We start from the raw sequence: 20,631 nt of genomic DNA on the forward strand, positions 1-20,631 counted from the left end.
GTGTCTAAATCTGTTCCTGAAGCTATGGACATAGGATTTCTAAAAGGCCCCTTATCCCAAGATGAAAAAATCAGGAGAAGAACTAATAACCTCTGCCTTTATTGCGCCTCTGATAAACACACAGTGAGAGATTGTCCTTCCCTCTTAAAACAGAACAAGGGTAAGAATAACTTTCCACCTTACTGTTTAACTACCCAACATTGTTTACACCCCTATTTGAATATCTCTCTTCTCTTACAGTGGGAGCATCATCGCCTCAACGCTTCCGCGATTATTGATTCCGGAGCTACAGCCTCGTATATTGACAAAAACTTTACTCATGTCAATAAAATACCTTTAGTGCAAAAAAGGTCTCCTGTGTTTTTGAGGGGTATTGATGGGGAACCTATGTCAAGTGGCCCAGTAAAATTCCAAACTGTACCTTTGCTAGTTGTTACAACCGGTGACCATAGGGAGTATATTTCCTTCGATGTGATTACATCTCCTAAATCACCCCTGGTCTTAGGTATTAAGTGGCTTACTACACACAACCCTCAAATAAATTGGTCCGCTTTAACTCTTTCTTTTAATTCTAAATATTGTACAAGCACCTATTTTCCAGCTACTGTTTTACACACATCTGAGCTTAAACAGGAAAACCCTATCCCTGAGGTATACAAAGACTATGCAGACGTGTTTAGTAAAACAGAATCTGAAAACCTTCCCCCACATAGGAAATACGATTGTCCTATTGAGATCTTACCGGGCTCTGAGATTCCATGTGGACATATAATCCCTCTCTCAACTCCAGAACTCACCCATTTAAAAAACTATCTCGATGAAAACTTAAAGAAAGGTTTCATCCGTCCCTCAACCTCACCTGCTAGCGCAGGAATTTTCTTTGTAAAGAATAAAGACGGTTCCCTCAGACCTATAGTAGATTATCGTCAACTAAATAAAATTACCATAAAAAACCGTTATCCGTTACCTCTCATACCAGAACTAATAGAAAGATTGGAAGGTGCAAAGTACTTTACAAAACTAGACTTAAGGGGAGCTTATAACCTCATTCGCATCAGATCTGGCGATGAATGGCTGACGGCGTTTCGGACCCGCTACGGGTTGTTCAAATACGTCGTCATGCCATTTGGGTTATGTAATGCCCCCGCAACATTCCAGCATCTAATTAATGACTTATTCAGGGAAATTCTAGATGTCTACATTGTTATTTACCTAGACGATATTTTAATCTATTCAAGAACTTATGAAGAACATATCACACATGTTAGACATGTACTATCCAGGCTCAGAGAAAATCACTTGTACGCTAAAGCAGAGAAATGCTTATTCAATTCCCAAAGTGTAACTTTTCTCGGGTATGAAATATCTCCATCAGGTATCCGAATGGAGAACAATAAGATCGAAGCAGTTCTAAACTGGCCTACTCCAAAGACCAAACGTCAAGTTCAGTCCTTCATGGGCTTTGCGAATTTCTATCGCAAGTTCATAAAAATTTTTTCTAAACTTGCAATTCCCCTGACTAGTCTTACAAAAATTAATGTACCATTCAAGTGGACGGAAGAGGCTCAAAAATCTTTTGATCTCTTCAAAAAGAAATTCACGTCAGCACCAATTTTACATTTTCCCGACCCAAACCTTCAAATTGTGCTCGAGGTAGATGCCTCCAACTTTGCAATTGGTGCTGTACTATCCCAGAGGGAAAACATCTCTAAACCACTTCATCCGGTAGCATTTTTTTCTCGTACCCTAAACGAAGCAGAAAGAAACTATCCGATAGGTGACAAAGAATTGTTAGCTATAAAGTTATCATTGGAACATTGGCGTCACCTATTGGAAGGCACTAAGATCCCAACACTGATCTATACTGACCACAGAAACCTGCAGTATTTGAAATGCACTAGAACCTTATCCTCTAGACAAGTAAGATGGAACTTATTCCTTTCACGTTTTAACTTTTTGATTACATATCGTCCATCCGGAAAAAAACAAAAAGCAGATGCTTTGTCACGGATAACCACTGATTCCATATCTCCCATAACCGAGCAATCTCTTATTCCAATGGACAAGTTCTTACTGTTCACCTTTAACATGGTTCCTGTTAGGAGACTCCTACTAAAGACTCTACAATACCATTACATCTTCTACAATTAAACTCTGATGGTTGTTACTGCTATAAATCCAAACTGTACATTCCACCATCTCTCAGATCGACTTTGCTTCACTCTGTTCACGAGTCAAACTTAGCAGGACATCCAGGTCTTCACAAGACACAGGACTTAGTGAAAAGGAACCACTGGTGGCCAGAAGTATCCAACGACGTTAAAAAACATGTCCTGTCATGTCCTATTTGTACTGTATCCAAGAGAGATAAACATCCACCTTATGGATTACTAATACCACTCCCAACACCGAAAAAGCCCTGGACTGAAATCGCATTAGATTTCATTGTGGATCTCCCACAGTCGTCAAAAAATACCACTATCATGGTAGTGGTGGACCTATTTAGTAAAATGTGCCACTTCATTCCCTATACTAAATTGCCAACTGCTTCAGAGACTATTCATCTTCTCCTCAAACATGTCATTAAGCATCACGGACTCCCAACTTCCATACTCAGCGATCGTGGTACCCAATTTTCCAGCAAACTTTGGTCTCAATTCTGCTCACCATTCTCAGTTGAAAGGAGATTGACCACTGCATACCACCCACAAAGTAATGGTCAAACTGAGAGGTGTAACCAATGGCTCGAACAGTTTTTACGACTGTTCTGTTCCTCCCAACAACATCTCTGGGCTGATTTCTTGCCGTATGCTGAGTTCTGCTACAATAACACTCTACATTCCACTACTGGTCAAACACCTTTCTTCGTTAACTACGGATTTCATCCTAATTTTCAGTTACTACCTTCTTCACAAACAGCTTCCCCAGTCATATCTGACCTGACCGCCAGTATTTCCTCCAACTTCAAAGTTGTTGAAGCTGCCATCAACGATGCCAAACTGTCCTACAAGCGATACTATGATCGACGAAGAACAAGCCCACCTGTCTACTCTCAAGGAGATCTGGTTTGGCTTTCTACTAAAAATCTACACCTTAAAACACCTTCAAAGAAGCTTTCTCCTCTATTCATCGGTCCTTACCCTATCGAACATGTTATAAATACCAATGCTGTTCGTCTCAAATTGCCGAACACCTTAAAGATTCACCCGACATTTCATGTCTCCCTTCTTAAGCCATATAGAGAAGTTAGAAATTCTACTGGATCCGTTACTCCTCCCCAGTTCACTATCGACCCTGAAGTTGAATATGAAGTCAGATCTATCCTTGACTCCCGTAAGCGCAGGGGTCGCTTAGAATATCTGGTGTCTTGGAGCGGTTTCTCTCATGATGAGGATTCCTGGGAACCAGCTACCAACATTTCTGCACCTCGTCTCATTGCTCAGTTCCATCAGAGGAATCCAGACCGTCCAGCATTTTGAGCACCTGGAGTTGCTCCTTGAGGAGGGGATCATGTCAGGTTTGTGCACACCTGTCCCTTTAATTGTTGAACTTCTATCAGTCTCCTCCCTATTTAAGCCTCTTCTTGGCTTTCATACATTGCTTAGTATTGTTCTATGTGACTCATTTGACACTGAGCCTCCTTAGAGTGAACTTCACTACCGAAATCTCCTGCATATACTGTGCTGGATATCTACTGTGAAACGCTGTTTCACTTACAGCATTCTCCCTTCAACTTCGACTGGACTCCACCTCAGTTTTCTCTTAAAGCTCACTTTGTGAACCGAAGCTGTAACTTTACCTGATTATTTCTGCCTTCCACAGAACCGGAGTTCAAATCTTTTCAGCTGCAGTCTTCGATTCAGCGGTGACGTCACACGCTAGCTGTTCACTTCCTGGCTTCATTCCAACGCTGTGCACAGCCCGCTACTGAGAAACAGGTTAAACCTAACCACAGGACAAACTCCGGTAAGACTGAACTTTTACTCAGAAGTAAATCTATGCCTGTTGTACATATTATGAAGACTTATATCGCATATGCCACTCAAACTGTCCTAAGTAAGTTTACAACATTCCTGTCACAAATGTTGTTATCTAACTGTTACTTGTTCGCTCCGCTCACAGAGTTTTGGCTTATTAAGTATTTGTCTGAAATAAGGTTTGCTTAAATCTCTGTTTTCCTCTCAGGATATCAGGTTACACTCCCTGCTGCACTTAGTGTTCACGGCACAGGTGGCAGCTATAGGGAGATTTGATCTAAACTCCTGTATATCAAATCTAGTAAATTGTTACTTCTGGTATAACATTGTTGCACTCCATATAATATTTGTTATACCTTATCGTAACATCTTGCTACACACCAACTATTTTCTTTACTTTCATATGATACCCAGCAGTTGTGGCCATTAAACTAATTCAGCTCATATCTTTTCTAGATATTAACCCTGAGCGTGACAAATTATCATCAGCGCCCTCCTGCTCTTCAGTGTTTAAAACAGAGCAATCGCGCTTTCTCTGATAAGTAGGCATTTTGGATAAAATATTTGCTATGGAGTTATCCATTACAGCCGTTAATTGTTGCATGGTAATAAGCATTGGCGCACTAGATGTACTAGGGGCCTCCTGTGTGGGCAAAACTGGTGTAGACACAGTAGGAGATGATGTAGTATCATGTTTACTCCCCTCATCTGAGGAATCATCTTGGGCAATTTCATTATCTGTGGCAGTACTGTCCTTACTTTGTTTGGACGCTATGGCACAATTATCACAAATTTAAATGGGGAGACACATTGGCTTTCATACATATAGAACATAGCTTATCCGAAGGCACAGACATGTTAAACAGGCTTAAACTTGTCAACAAAGCACAAAAAACGTTTTAAAACAAAACCGTTACTGTCTCTTTAAATTTTAAACAGAAAACACTTTATTACTGAATATGTGAAAAAGTATGAAGGAATTGTTCAAAAATTACCAAAATTTCACCACAGTGTCTTAAAGCATTAAGAGTATTGCACACCAAATTCAGAGCTTTAACCCTTAAAATAACGGAACCGGAGCCGTTTACAAATTTAACCCCTATACAGTCCCAGCTATAGCCTTTGCTGAGACCTAACCAAGCCCAGAGGGGAATACAATACCAATTGACGCCTTCTAGAAGCTTTTCCAGCAAATTTCAGATCCTCACACATGCATCTGCATGCCCTGCTCTCAAAAAAACAACTGCGCAGTAATGGCGCGAAAATGAGGCTCAGTCTACAACTAGGAAGGCCCCCTGACTGGAAAAGGTGTCTAACATAGTGCCTGCCGTTTAATAAACGTTCCCCAAGTTTATAAATGCGAATTGTCAGCATAAATATGAATAAAATGCCGAAATAAAGCAATCGATTTAGCCCATAAAAATGTCTACCAGTTTTTTAGCCCATATTAAGCCCTTTATTCCGTTTGTTTGACTAAGAAAATGGCTTACCGGTCCCCATGAGGGGAAATGACAGCCTTTCAGCATTACATGGTCTTGTTAGAAATATGGCTAGTCATACCTTAAGCAGAAAAGTCTGCCAACTGTTTCCCCCAACTGAAGTTACTTCATCTCAACAGTCCTATGTGGAAACAGCAATCGATTTTAGTTACTGTCTGCTAAAATCATCTTCCTCTCACAAACAGAAATCTTCATCCTTTTCTGTTTCAGAGTAAATAGTACATACCAGCACTATTTTAAAATAACAAACACTTGATAGAAGAATAAAAACTACATTTAAACACCAAAAAACTCTTAACCATCTCCGTGGAGATGTTGCCTGTGCAACGGCAAAGAGAATGACTGGGGTGGGCGGAGCCTAGGAGGGACTATATGGCCAGCTTTGCTGGGACTCTTTGCCATTTCCTGTTGGGGAAGAGATATCCCACAAGTAAGGATGACGCCGTGGACCGGACACACCAATGTTGGAGAAATATTGTTATTGTTATATTTTGGTCTCAATAAAAATAAATAAAAAAAATAATAAAAAAAAATGTTAGGAATTTTTGTAACGCTCTATACCTGTCGGACAAACCCTTTTTCTGTAGAAGCTTGCCCAATCGTGATCTTGCGGAGAAATCTGTCATTTGTGTCCACCACTATCAAAACCAAAAAGAAAAGAGGGGGAAAGGTCAAAGCACATAACACCTCAGGCAGAGATCAGATATCACACAGCTTTGGTTAGTTGTGTAAGACTCATCCTGCATTTATTTAAAGGACATTGTAGTGCTTTATCTAAAAAAAGAACATTTTAAAATCTATTTTTTTTTTTTAATACATGTCCCTGTCCTGAATAATCCAAAGTTTCCATGTGGCTAGGGATGTCTATCTACACCAATATAGGAGTTGTCCTCATCAGCTAGTAGGCATTAGTAGGAATTATACAAATGATACCACAGTATTAGTCTCCATTTAAAAAGGGACGTGCAAGATACAATTAACACTTCATAATCTTATAAAAAAAACTTTCCAATAATTTCTATCATCAGATTTACCTCTTTTCCTTCTAATCTTTGGTTAAAACTTTTCCATGGGAGCAGACCGAGGTAGGCTCAGAGCATACACACGTCTTTAGCTCTACGTATAACATTGTTACAAATGATGTTGCAAACACTGCTGCCATATAGTGCTCAAGACACGTGCACGCTCCTGTTTCTTCCTCCGTATGCTCTCACAGAAGCCAAGTCTTAATAAAGGATGCCAAGAAAAGAAAAGGTTTCATCGGAATCAAGAAAGTTTAAATTTTTACATTGAAGTTTATTTAAAATAAATTACTTTTTTTCCCATGGTATTCAATGTTAGAAAGAATACCTAGGTAGGTAGCATGCACATGTCTGGAGCACTATATAGCGCTCTAAACAGTGCACTCTCCTGAGCCTACCTGTCTGTTTTTCCAACAACGAATATACCAAGATTACAAAATAACAGGGTGGATAAAAATACATTTTTTTTTTAATTATTTTTTTAAATCTGAAATATTTTTATTTAAATTAATTATTTTTTTTAAATAAAATGCTTTTTGAGGAAAAATCTAAAAAATATACAGTATTTTCTATTTAAGATACATTATTATTTAAAAGTTATTCATCCTGAAATACAGATACATTTTTAAATTTGTGTCGGCAGAAATAACCATGCCCCTCCTTCACAGCAAAAATGTTATAAAATGAACATACATATTTCAGAAATAGATCTTAAAAAGACATAATCATGAAAGAAAAGGTTTGGGTTTCAGCTAGAGCATACAATTTTCAGATTTACTTCTATTATCAGATTTGCTTCATTCTCTTGGTATCCTTTGTTGAAGTAGAGTAATGCTCTACTGGGGCCTAGCTGAATATATTAGGTAAGACAGTGACAAGCAGCTAACTCATAGTAAGGCCCCCCTTCTGAGCCTACCTATGTATGCTTTTCAACAATCTATGCCAAGAGAACAAAGCAAATTAGATAAGAGAAGTACATCAGAAATAATTAAAAATTGCATGTTCTTTCTGAATCATAAAAGTTTAATTTTGACTTTACTGTCCCTTTAATGCCATTGCTCCTCTGCAAATCTATGTACACAGAATTATCCTATACTAAGTTTCAAGTAGTTCAATGAATAGACGATGATTTGGAGTGGAATAGATCTGCACAAGGACCTAAGAGTGAGGAGGGAGGGGCAAGCATTAAAAATTAGATATAAATGTTGTTGTTTTAGTTAATTATGCCTTTTTTCAAAACAACTTCAATAGGTATTTAGCCTCACCTCTTTGCCACGTTATTGAGGAAGGATCAATGTCAAGTCTGGCAAATTTGCTAATCTCTTCAGTAGTCAGCGATGAAGGGTCGGTCTTGTTTATTCCTAGTTTCTATATAAGAGACAATAAATAAATAAAAAATGAATAATTAAATAATAATGTGAGACCAGGCACAAGCTCTAGGCTGAGCAACACAAGACGTAGACAAAAAGGGTGGTATATATATACATACATATACACACACACGGTGCTCTGATAAAATGCAGATGGACATTTGGCAGACAGCATTCTGTCAGACTGACATTTGGCCGACGGACAGAATGCTGAAGCATGTTCTGATTTCGAACGAGGGCAGATACGCTCCAGAGTGCTCTGTTCTAATCAGAGCCTTGGGCGCCGCAACAGAAAACCTTACCATGGGTTATCTATTTCATGGCCAGACTGTTATCTGACAGCCAAATGTCCGTCGGCTAAAAGTCCGGCCACGCATACATACATACATACATATATATGTAGCCCTCAGTTTACACCGGGGTTATGTTCCAGAAGGAATGGTTGTAAATCGAAACCGTTGTAAATTGAAACCCAGATTATAATGTAAGTCAATGGGAAGTGAGGGAGTTAGGTTCCAGGCCCCTCTCAAAATTGTCATGAGTAACACCTAACACATTATTTTTAAATCTTTGAAATTAAAGGGCCACTAAACCCAAAATCTTTCTTTCATGATTCAGATAGAGAATAGAAATATAAACAACATTACAATTTACTTCCATTATTTATTTTGCTTCATTTTTTAAATATCCTTAGTTGAAGAAAAAGCAATGCACATGGTGAGCCAATCACACGATGCTTCTATGTGCAGCAACCAATCAGCAGCTAGTGAGCATATCTAGATATGATTTTCATCAAAGAATATCAAGAGAATAAAACAAATTAGATAATATAAGTAAATTAGAAAAATGTTTAAAATGGCATTCTCTTTCTAAATCATAAAAGAAAAAATGAGGGTGGCATGTCCCTTTAAGACTTTAAAAGCTGAACAGCATTATAAACCTAACAAAATAATCACACAACACAGAATATATAATTAAACTAAGTTAAATGAACAAAAACATTTGCTAAACAGCATTTTAAGCCTAATAAAATAATCACACAACACAGACTTTACTTGCATTTTTCTGCAAACAGTTCTTTCTATGCATTCCAATCTGGACTGATTTATAGACAGGAAGATCTTGTTCCTTTGAAATCTGCTCGATAGCTCAGGTCTGGTTAAACTGATTAATTTCAGCTTGCTTGGCTTGCATATTTTTGCTGCAACACAAGCGGACAGCTCCACCTACTGGCTATTTTAATCAAGCTTGTAAGTGAGTGCTGGGTTTTCTCTGTGTGTTGTATTAATTTGTTTTGTAATTTTCACTATGGTTCTTGCACCCAGACCTGTCTGGGGTTAACTGCCTGTGACTCTGGGGACAGCACAGCTTCCTGTGAGTGCCAGTGGCACCGAGGGCTGAACATGTTGCAGGGTTATGGGATGTGTACCCGGTCTGGTATGAGAGTGCAGTTCCCTTCCGTGTTTTGTATATGTCTAGGGTGATTGCATATCCTGTGCACCCTTCCCTTGTTCCCAGTTTGTTTGGATTTGAGAGCTTGCATTGTGTATCTGTTTAAGGGTCCCAGGTATTGGAAAGGACCTTGACGAGGTACCTGGGCTTGTCCCATTTGGCCAGATGCGGTAACTAACCTTTCCATTTTAAATCTTAGCTGAGAGCTTGTAAGTGAGTGCTGGGTTTTGTGTGTGTGTGTATATATATATATATATATATATATATATGTATGTATGTGTGCGTGTGTATATATATATATATATATATATATATATATATATATATATATATATATATATATATATATATATATATATATATATATATATATATACACACACACACACATATATATATACACACACACAAACACATATACACACACATATATATATATATATATATACACACACACACACATACATATATATATATATACATATATATATCAAGATCAAGATGCCTACGTAAAGGAGGTAAATAGACAACTGTCAGTACAAGAACAATATAAAAAAGTAACCTAGCAAGATTATGACAGGTCATGTAATGAACTAATCTTTCTTCTAAATAAGGCAAGAAGCGAAGGTCTAATCAATATAAAAGAACATCAGTCACTGGCTAACCCCTATCCAATTTTACCAACGTTCTACTGTATACCCAAGGTGCATAAAAACTTAAAATGTCCACCAGGTCGCCCAATCATCTCGAGCATTGGTGGACCCACCGAAGGTATCAGTAGATACGTAGACTATTTCCTGAGACCTTTCCTCGAATCCCTGTCTTATATCAGCGACACAAGTGACGTTTTAAAAAAGCTCGACAAAAACAGAATTTATGTTTACCTGATAAATTACTTTCTCCAACGGTGTGTCCGGTCCACGGCGTCATCCTTACTTGTGGGATATTCTCTTCCCCAACAGGAAATGGCAAAGAGCCCAGCAAAGCTGGTCACATGATCCCTCCTAGGCTCCGCCTTCCCCAGTCATTCGACCGACGTAAAGGAGGAATATTTGCATAGGAGAAATCATATGATACCGTGGTGACTGTAGTTAAAGAAAATAAATTATCAGACCTGATTAAAAAACCAGGGCGGGCCGTGGACCGGACACACCGTTGGAGAAAGTAATTTATCAGGTAAACATAAATTCTGTTTTCTCCAACATAGGTGTGTCCAGTCCACGGCGTCATCCTTACTTGTGGGAACCAATACCAAAGCTTTAGGACACGGATGATGGGAGGGAGCAAATCAGGTCACCTAGATGGAAGGCACCACGGCTTGCAAAACCTTTCTCCCAAAAATAGCCTCAGAAGAAGCAAAAGTATCAAATTTGTAAAATTTAGTAAAAGTGTGCAGTGAAGACCAAGTCGCTGCCTTACATATCTGATCAACAGAAGCCTCGTTCTTGAAGGCCCATGTGGAAGCCACGGCCCTAGTGGAATGAGCTGTGATTCTTTCAGGAGGCTGCCGTCCGGCAGTCTCGTAAGCCAATCTGATGATGCTTTTAAGCCAAAAAGAGAGAGAGGTAGAAGTTGCTTTTTGACCTCTCCTTTTACCAGAATAAACAACAAACAAGGAAGATGTTTGTCTGAAATCCTTTGTAGCATCTAAATAGAATTTTAAAGCACGAACTACATCCAAATTGTGCAACAAACGTTCCTTCTTTGAACCTGGATTCGGACACAAAGAAGGCACGACTATCTCCTGGTTAATGTTTTTGTTAGAAACAACTTTCGGAAGAAAACCAGGTTTAGTGCGCAAAACCACCTTATCTGCATGAAACACCAGATAAGGAGGAGAACACTGCAGAGCAGATAACTCTGAAACTCTTCTAGCAGAAGAAATTGCAACCAAAAACAAAACTTTCCAAGATAATAACTTAATATCTACGGAATGTAAGGGTTCAAACGGAACCCCCTGAAGAACTGAAAGAACTAAATTGAGACTCCAAGGAGGAGTCAAAGGTTTGTAAACAGGCTTGATTCTAACCAGAGCCTGAACAAAAGCTTGAACATCTGGCACAGCCGCCAGCTTTTTGTGAAGTAAAACAGATAAAGCAGAAATCTGTCCCTTCAAAGAACTTGCAGATAATCCTTTCTCCAAACCTTCTTGAAGAAAGGATAGAATCTTAGGAATTTTTATCTTATTCCATGGGAATCCTTTAGATTCACACCAACAGATATATTTTTTCCATATTTTGTGGTAGATTTTTCTAGTTACAGGCTTTCTGGCCTGAACAAGAGTATCAATGACAGAATCTGAGAACCCTCGCTTTGATAAAATCAAGCATTCAATCTCCAAGCAGTCAGTTGGAGTGAGACCAGATTCGGATGTTCGAACGGACCTTGAACAAGAAGGTCCCGTCTCAAAGGTAGCTTCCATGGTGGAGCCGATGACATATTCACCAGGTCTGCATACCAAGTCCTGCGTGGCCACGCAGGAGCTATCAAGATCACTGATGCCCTCTCCTGATTGATCCTGGCTACCAGCCTGGGGATGAGAGGAAACGGTGGGAATACATAAGCTAGGTTGAAGGTCCAAGGTGCTACTAGTGCATCTACTAGAGTCGCCTTGGGATCCCTGGATCTGGACCCGTAGCAAGGAACCTTGAAGTTCTGACGAGAGGCCATCAGATCCATGTCTGGAATGCCCCACAATTGAGTAATTTGGGCAAAGATTTCCGGATGGAGTTCCCACTCCCCCGGATGAAATGTCTGACGACTCAGAAAAGCCGCTTCCCAATTTTCCACTCCTGGGATGTGGATCGCAGACAAGTGGCAGGAGTGAGTCTCCGCCCATTGAATGATTTTGGTCACTTCTTCCATCGCCAGGGAACTCCTTGTTCCCCCTTGATGGTTGATATACGCAACAGTCGTCATGTTGTCCGATTGAAACCGTATGAATTTGGCCTTTGCTAGCTGAGGCCAAGCCTTGAGAGCATTGAATATCGCTCTCAGTTCCAGAATATTGATCGGGAGAAGAGATTCTTCCCGAGACCAAAGACCCTGAGCTTTCAGGAGTCCCCAGACCGCGCCCCAGCCCACCAGACTGGCGTCGGTCGTGACAATGACCCACTCTGGTCTGCGGAAGCTCATCCCCTGTGACAGGTTGTCCAGGGTCAGCCACCAACGGAGTGAATCTCTGGTCCTCTGATCTACTTGTATCGTCGGAGACAAGTCTGTATAATCCCCATTCCACTGACTGAGCATGCACAGTTGTAATGGTCTCAGATGAATTCGCGCAAAAGGAACTATGTCCATTGCCGCGACCATCAAACCTATTACTTCCATGCACTGCGCTATGGAAGGAAGAGGAACAGAATGAAGTACTTGACAAGAGCTTAAAAGTTTTGATTTTCTGGCCTCTGTCAGAAAAATCTTCATTTCTAAGGAGTCTATTATTGTTCCCAAGAAGGGAACTCTTGTTGACGGAGATAGAGAACTTTTTTCTACGTTCACTTTCCACCCGTGAGATCTGAGAAAGGCCAGGACAATGTCCGTATGAGCCTTTGCTTGTGGAAGGGACGACGCTTGAATCAGAATGTCGTCCAAGTAAGGTACTACTGCAATGCCCCTTGGTCGTAGCACCGCTAGAAGGGACCCTAGTACCTTTGTGAAAATTCTTGGAGCAGTGGCTAATCCGAATAGAAGTGCCACAAACTGGTAATGCTTGTCCAGAAAGGCGAACCTTAGGAACCGATGATGTTCCTTGTGGATAAGAATATGTAGATACGCATCCTTTAAATCCACCGTGGTCATGAATTGACCTTCCTGGATGGAAGGAAGAATTGTCCGAATGGTTTCCATTTTGAACGATGGAACCTTGAGAAACTTGTTTAGGATCTTGAGATCTAAGATTGGTCTGAATGTTCCCTCTTTTTTGGGAACTATGAACAGATTGGAGTAGAATCCCATCCCTTGTTCTCCTAATGGAACAGGATGAATCACTCCCATTTTTAACAGGTCTTCTACACAATGTAAGAATGCCTGTCTTTTTATGTGGTCTGAAGACAATTGAGACCTGTGGAACCTCCCCCTTGGGGGAAGCCCCTTGAATTCCAGAAGATAACCTTGGGAGACTATTTCTAGCGCCCAAGGATCCAGAACATCTCTTGCCCAAGCCTGAGCGAAGAGAGAAAGTCTGCCCCCCACCAGATCCGGTCCCGGATCGGGGGCCAACATCTCATGCTGTCTTGGTAGCAGTGGCAGGTTTCTTGGCCTGCTTACCTTTGTTCCAGCCTTGCATTGGCCTCCAGGCTGGCTTGGCTTGAGAAGTATTACCCTCTTGCTTAGAGGATGTAGCACTTGGGGCTGGTCCGTTTCTGCGAAAGGGACGAAAATTTGGTTTATTTTTAGCCTTGAAAGACCTATCCTGAGGAAGGGCGTGGCCCTTACCCCCAGTGATATCAGAAATAATCTCTTTCAAGTCAGGGCCAAACAGCGTTTTCCCCTTGAAAGGAATGTTAAGCAATTTGTTCTTGGAAGACGCATCCGCTGACCAAGATTTTAGCCAAAGCGCTCTGCGCACCACAATAGCAAACCCAGAATTTTTCGTCGCTAATCTAGCCAATTGCAAAGTGGCGTCTAAAGTAAAAGAGTTAGCCAATTTGAGAGCATGAATTCTGTCCATAATCTCCTCATAAGAAGAATCTTTATTGAGCGACTTTTCTAGTTCATCGAACCAGAAACACGCTGCTGTAGTGACAGGAACAATGCATGAAATTGGTTGTAGAAGGTAACCTTGCTGAACAAACATCTTTTTAAGCAAACCCTCTAATTTTTTATCCATAGGATCTTTGAAAGCACAACTATCTTCTATAGGGATAGTGGTGCGTTTGTTTAGAGTAGAAACCGCCCCCTCGACCTTGGGGACTGCCATAAGTCCTTTCTGGGGTCGACCATAGGAAACAATTTCTTAAATATAGGGGGAGGGACAAAAGGTATGCCGGGCCTTTCCCATTCTTTGTTTACAATGTCCGCCACCCGCTTGGGTATAGGAAAAGCTTCGGGGGGCCCCGGGACCTCTAGGAACTTGTCCATCTTACATAATTTCTCTGGAATGACCAAATTCTCACAATCATCCAGAGTAGATAACACCTCCTTAAGCAGAGCGCGGAGATGTTCCAATTTAAATTTGAATGTAATCACATCAGGTTCAGCTTGCTGAGAAATTTTCCCTGAATCTGAAATTTCTCCCTCAGACAAAACCTCCCTGGCCCCCTCAGACTGGTGTAGGGGCACTTCAGAACCAATATCATCAGCGTCCTCATGCTCTTCAGTATTTTCTAAAACAGAGCAGTCGCGCTTTCGCTGATAAGTGGGCATTTTGGCTAAAATGTTTTTGATAGAATTATCCATTACAGCCGTTAATTGTTGCATAGTAAGGAGTATTGGCGCACTAGATGTACTAGGGGCCTCCTGTGTGGGCAAGACTGGCGTAGACGAAGGAGGGGATGATGCAGTACCATGCTTACTCCCCTCACTTGAGGAATCATCTTGGGCATCATTTTCTCTAAATTTTGTGTCACATAAATCACATCTATTTAAATGAGAAGGAACCTTGGCTTCCCCACATACAGAACACAGTCTATCTGATAGTTCAGACATGTTAAACAGGCATAAACTTGATAACAAAGTACAAAAAACGTTTTAAAATAAAACCGTTACTGTCACTTTAAATTTTAAACTGAACACACTTTATTACTGCAAATGTGAAAAAGTATGAAGGAATTGTTCAAATTTCACCAAAATTTCACCACAGTGTCTTAAAGCCTTAAAAGTATTGCACACCAAATTTGAAAGCTTTAACTCTTAAAATAACGGAACCGGATCCGTTTTTATATTTAACCCCTATACAGTCCCTGGTATCTGCTTTGCTGAGACCCAACCAAGCCCAAAGGGGAATACGATACCAAATGACGCCTTCAGTAAGCTTTTTCTATGTATCTGAGCTCCTCACACATGCATCTGCATGTCTTGTTTCCCAAAAAACAACTGCGCAATAGAGGCGCGAAAATGAGGCTCTGCCTATGATTAGAGAAAGCCCCCAGTGAAAAAGGTGTCCAATACAGTGCCTGCCGGTTATTTTACATAATTCCCAAGAATAAAATAACTCCTCAAAGCTATGAAGTATTAAAAATGCTTATAAATCAATCGTTTTAGCCCAGAAAATGTCTACCAGTCTTAAAAGCCCTTGTGAAGCCCTTTATTCTTATTTAATAAAAATGGCTTACCGGATCCCATAGGGAAAATGACAGCTTCCAGCATTACCAAGTCTTGTTAGAAATGTGTCATACCTCAAGCAGCAAAAGTCTGCTCACTGTTTCCCCCAACTGAAGTTAATTCCTCTCAACAGTCCTGTGTGGAAACAGCCATCGATTTTAGTAACGGTTGCTAAAATCATTTTCCTCTTACAAACAGAAATCTTCATCTCTTTTCTGTTTCAGAGTAAATAGTACATACCAGCACTATTTTAAAATAACAAACTCTTGATTGAAGAATAAAAACTACATTTAAACACCAAAAAACTCTAAGCCATCTCCGTGGAGATGTTGCCTGTACAACGGCAAAGAGAATGACTGGGGAAGGCGGAGCCTAGGAGGGATCATGTGACCAGCTTTGCTGGGCTCTTTGCCATTTCCTGTTGGGGAAGAGAATATCCCACAAGTAAGGATGACGCCGTGGACCGGACACACATATGTTGGAGAAATCACAGTTGAACAGGACTTGCTATTGGTGACTCTCGACGTAGAGTCCCTGTACTCCTCCATCCCTCATCAAGCAGGCTTAAATGCAGCCAGATATTTTTTTGGAATTGAGGGGGGATGAGTACAGGGACAATACAGAATGGATTCTATGCCTATTAGAATTTGTTCTAAAGAACAATATTTTTTCTTTTGATGGCAGACTATTTAGGCAGTTGAGAGGAACAGCCATGGGTGCAACATGCGCCCCGACATACGCATGTTTGCACCTAGGCTATTGGGAGACAAAGTATGTATTCCACGAACTTTCTGAATGGGTCGATAAGCACATTGTGCTTTGGCTCAGGTTCGTGGACGACATCCTAATCCTCTGGAAGGGAGATGAAGGATCTGTTCACAATTTTGTAAAAATCCTCAACAAAAATGATTTAAATCTGTTTCTCACATATAATATTAGTCCTGACAGTGCCATTTTTCTTGACTTAGAAATTCTCAAGCAAAATAACACACTTCACACAAACATTAATCGCAAAAAAACTGCAACCAACAGTTTATTGGAAGCAAGTAGCCATCACCCTGAGCCCCAAAAGAAAGGTGTCCCTATAGGCCAATTCCTAAGGCTGAAGACACCAAAGGTGTTTGAAGAACAAGCACAAATAATGGCTGACAGATTTTTATCTAGAGGATATTCACGTAATATAATCAGGAAGGCCTGGGTGAGAGCTAGGACGACATGTAGAGGTGATCTCCTTTATTCAAAAAAGAGGAACAATAGTGACACACAGGTGAGATTAATTACAAAGTATAACTCACACTGGAATAAACTGAAACACATTCTCAATAGCCACTGGCATATATTATCTAATGATATGTCACTCCAAGGGTGCATATCGGAGTACCCGTTACTGACAGCCAGGAGAGCTCCCAGTATCAAAGACATGTTGGTTCATAGTGAATTTAAATAGGAGGAACCTAAAAACTGGTTAACAGACAGACAACACAGAGGAGGTAGCGCTCCCTGTGGGCATTGCGTCTATTGCACATACATGAAGAGATCTAATACTTTTAGTACCCAAACAGGAAGCAAGGCATATTATGTGAGGGAAAGAATCTCATGTACTTCCAAAAATGTCATATCTACTGAACTGTCCATGCCCCAAGTTCTATGTAGGAAAGACCACCAGAGAGCTGAAAAGCAGAATACGAGAACATTGAGATGACATTAAAAATGAGGACATGGACAGCCCAGTTGCAAGACATTTTAAGACTTTTCACAGCTCAGATCACAATAAATTGCAAATTATGGGCATTGAGTGCTTAAAACAAAATAAACGAGGAGGTCATCTTGATAGAATTATTTTGCAACATGAATCAAGGTGGATCTTCAGATTAAACACACTAAGCCCAATGGGCCTAAATGAAAAGATAGAGTATGCATGTTTTCTGTGACCACCAAATCGAAACGTAAAAAAATCCCTTTAAATGTATGTTACTTTAAGCATATAGGAACATACTGTCATATAGATAAGATGTTTTAATATCCATAAGCGATATAAGAGGTGAAAACACCCTTTAGTCTTATTGTGACAAAAGCAATGATGCAAGCCCCTTTGATTAATTTGAGAATTAAATGTGCTTTCAGAACATAGATCCAGTAAACACTTTACAAAAAACCTCTAAATGCATATCGATAAGATATATGTTGATATGATGGTAAACTTGAATATTTATGTGACATAAGATGTGTAATAAATCTACTACTGTGGTTATCAAAAGAGTTAAAGATTCAGGTTTCCTAGAGGAAAATCCAGATTAATGTGGTCGGGTCTGCAAAAAAGCATGTCCCTAACTAGATCACATATCTAAATGTGCTAAGATCAAACAACAAACAATGTTTCTAAAGCTAATTCTCTAATGTGAAACTGCAATAGATTTCTACGCATATGAAAGCCATGATGTGGTAACTAAAAATAGTGTATATAGTAATGATCAGTTCCGATACTGTGCAACTTTTAAACCGTAGTAAATAATAGTTGTTTAAAACCAGCTGTCAAGTAAGCGAGTGCTGTTTAAGGGGTGGACTTTTTGAGCTAATGAGAGTACAAAAGCAGATACACACCCCTCAACCAATACATCTGATGAGGCCCCGACACTCAGCCCTATGTGGGAGGGGAGAAACGCGTCATGATTGAGCATGCACAGGAGGTGAATAGCTGTGAACGAGCCAGCGGAATTTGAAATCGAACAACAACGCTGAAGCGTACATGGCGGTGAGCAAGTGAAGAAGCCGAAAGTAAACTAAGAACTGTTCAGGTTGATCAAACTGGAAAGCAGGTACAGCTGATATTATTCCTGTATAAGGCTGGACACTCTTGCGGTGGACGGCCTGGTCTGTCCTGCCATAGTACATTGTGCGTTATTTATCCTAATAATTCAGTTGCCGATGGAGCCAGTTATATGCACAGCATAACAAGTACAGCAGAAAGGTGTTACCACATTGCATTGATACCTGGAGGAATTGAACTTACCAGAGCGTGTTTTCAACACTAAGTGCCTGGACTTTTATCAATCCATAACAAGCAGTATAATTGCAATTTTTGGGGCCCCATGTAAATTTAAATGGACCTTTTGGATATCGATATTGATACATAGTTCATATTTTCATGGTTGCACTACATCACAGCTGTAATAATTAGTTACTGTTGCAATTTGGCTTGTCTGCCGGCCGGCTTGTTCTAATGTTTATGTAATTTAATAGGGTATAGTTGCACGGTTTTAGGAATAGGGTGGAGGGTAGACAGCCTGTTAAAACTGTGAGTTTTTTGATAATAAAGGCTTTTGATAGACTTTTAGTGCAGCCAGTGTCCCGCTTTGATTGACTTAGATATATGTTCAATCCTCTCTTCTCAAGTTGTATTTATATATATATATGCATATATATATATATATATATATATATATATATATATATATATATATATATACACACACACACATATATATATATATATATATATATACACACACACACATATATATATATATATATATATATATATATATATATATATAGACACACACACACACACACATATATATATATATATATATATATATATATATAGACACACACACATATATATATATATATATATATATATATAGACACACACACACACATATATATATATATATATATATATATATATATATACATACACACACTAGGGTTGCACCGATACCGATACTAGTACTCGTGCAAACGCACCGATACTTAAACCGATACCTCCAATTCATACCCATATGCCATCTTGTGGCGTTTTTCAAACTGTATGTTCCCATTTCATTTTAAGCTGGAGTGGAGACTTAACTAAGAATTGCTCACTTCTGTTCTGCCAATACAAATTGCTGTTATTTGTATTATTTTACGTCAGAGCAGTGCTTTAAAAGCTGCTACTTTACAGCTGGAAGCCTCTCATCTTGCACAATTATGCTCAAAATATACTGTACTCTGAGGAACACCCTTAGCCAGGGCTGGACTGAGAATAAGAAGCAGCCCAGGAAAAATATGAAGACCAGCCCTATTTTCTGTTGAGTCAGTAGAATACAAATGCCCCATTTTTCACAAAGGGGATTACTGGGATACTCCTTCCTCAATATTATTTTCAGAATTAAATTATACGACTTATTGTATTAAGTACAAGTGTCAGATTTATCAGTTATATAGGCACCCTACAACCCAACTGCATCCAGTAATCACCCCTTTAAATTGAAGCTTTCCAGTCCCAGCTGCTGCAGCTGTTATTTATTGTTGTTATTATTAATATATGTTATTGTAATAATTTTATTTATAAACATGTTCTATGAACTTTGTGACAACAAGCATATAAAACTGTTCTATTATTTCAAAATGTCTTTTGAGATAAAGTTCATAATTATAAAGAAGCAATCTTAAATCATTAGTCTGTATTGTGCTTGGTAAACTGACATGACATTAAAAAAATCGGTAATTGGTATCAGTGAGTATTTGAAAAAAAGTATCGGTACTTGTACTCGGTCTTAAAAAAAACAATTTATGCTTACCTGATAAATTTATTTATCTTGTAGTGTATCCAGTCCACGGATCATCCATTACTTGTGGGATATTCTCCTTCCCAACAGGAAGTTGCAAGAGGATCACCCACAGCAGAGCTGCTATATAGCTCCTCCCCTCACTGCCATATCCAGTCATTCGACCGAAACAAGCCGAGAAAAGGAGAAACCATAGGGTGCAGTGGTGAATGTAGTTTAATTAAAATATAGACCTGCCTGAAGGGCGGGCCGTGGACTGGATACACTACAAGAGAAATAAATTTATCAGGTAAGCATAAATTATGTTTTCTCTTGTTAAGTGTATCCAGTCCACGGATCATCCATTATTTGTGGGATACCAATACCAAAGCTAAAGTACACGGATGATGGGAGGGACAAGGCAGGAACTTAAACGGAAGGAACCACTGCCTGTAGAACCTTTCTCCCAAAAACAGCCTCCGAAGAAGCAAAAGTATCAAATTTGTAAAATTTGGAAA

At 39.6% G+C, this 20,631-nt stretch overlaps 1 protein-coding gene across 1 annotated transcript in view; it reads right to left on the reverse strand.

Annotated features, from left to right (window-relative positions):
* MTHFD1L (methylenetetrahydrofolate dehydrogenase (NADP+ dependent) 1 like) overlaps positions 1-20,631 on the reverse strand; it is a 1,099,716-nt gene that overhangs the window by 797,094 nt on the left and 281,991 nt on the right. Inside the window, exons 12-13 of the mRNA XM_053711891.1 lie at positions 7,764-7,866; positions 6,038-6,114 (exon numbers count right to left, since the gene is read on the reverse strand). Coding sequence (XP_053567866.1) covers positions 6,038-6,114; positions 7,764-7,866 — 180 coding nt within the window. The remainder of the gene's footprint in view (positions 1-6,037; positions 6,115-7,763; positions 7,867-20,631) is intronic.

This window comes from Bombina bombina, chromosome 4, assembly GCF_027579735.1.
Source record: "Bombina bombina isolate aBomBom1 chromosome 4, aBomBom1.pri, whole genome shotgun sequence".
NCBI lineage: Eukaryota > Metazoa > Chordata > Amphibia > Anura > Bombinatoridae > Bombina > Bombina bombina.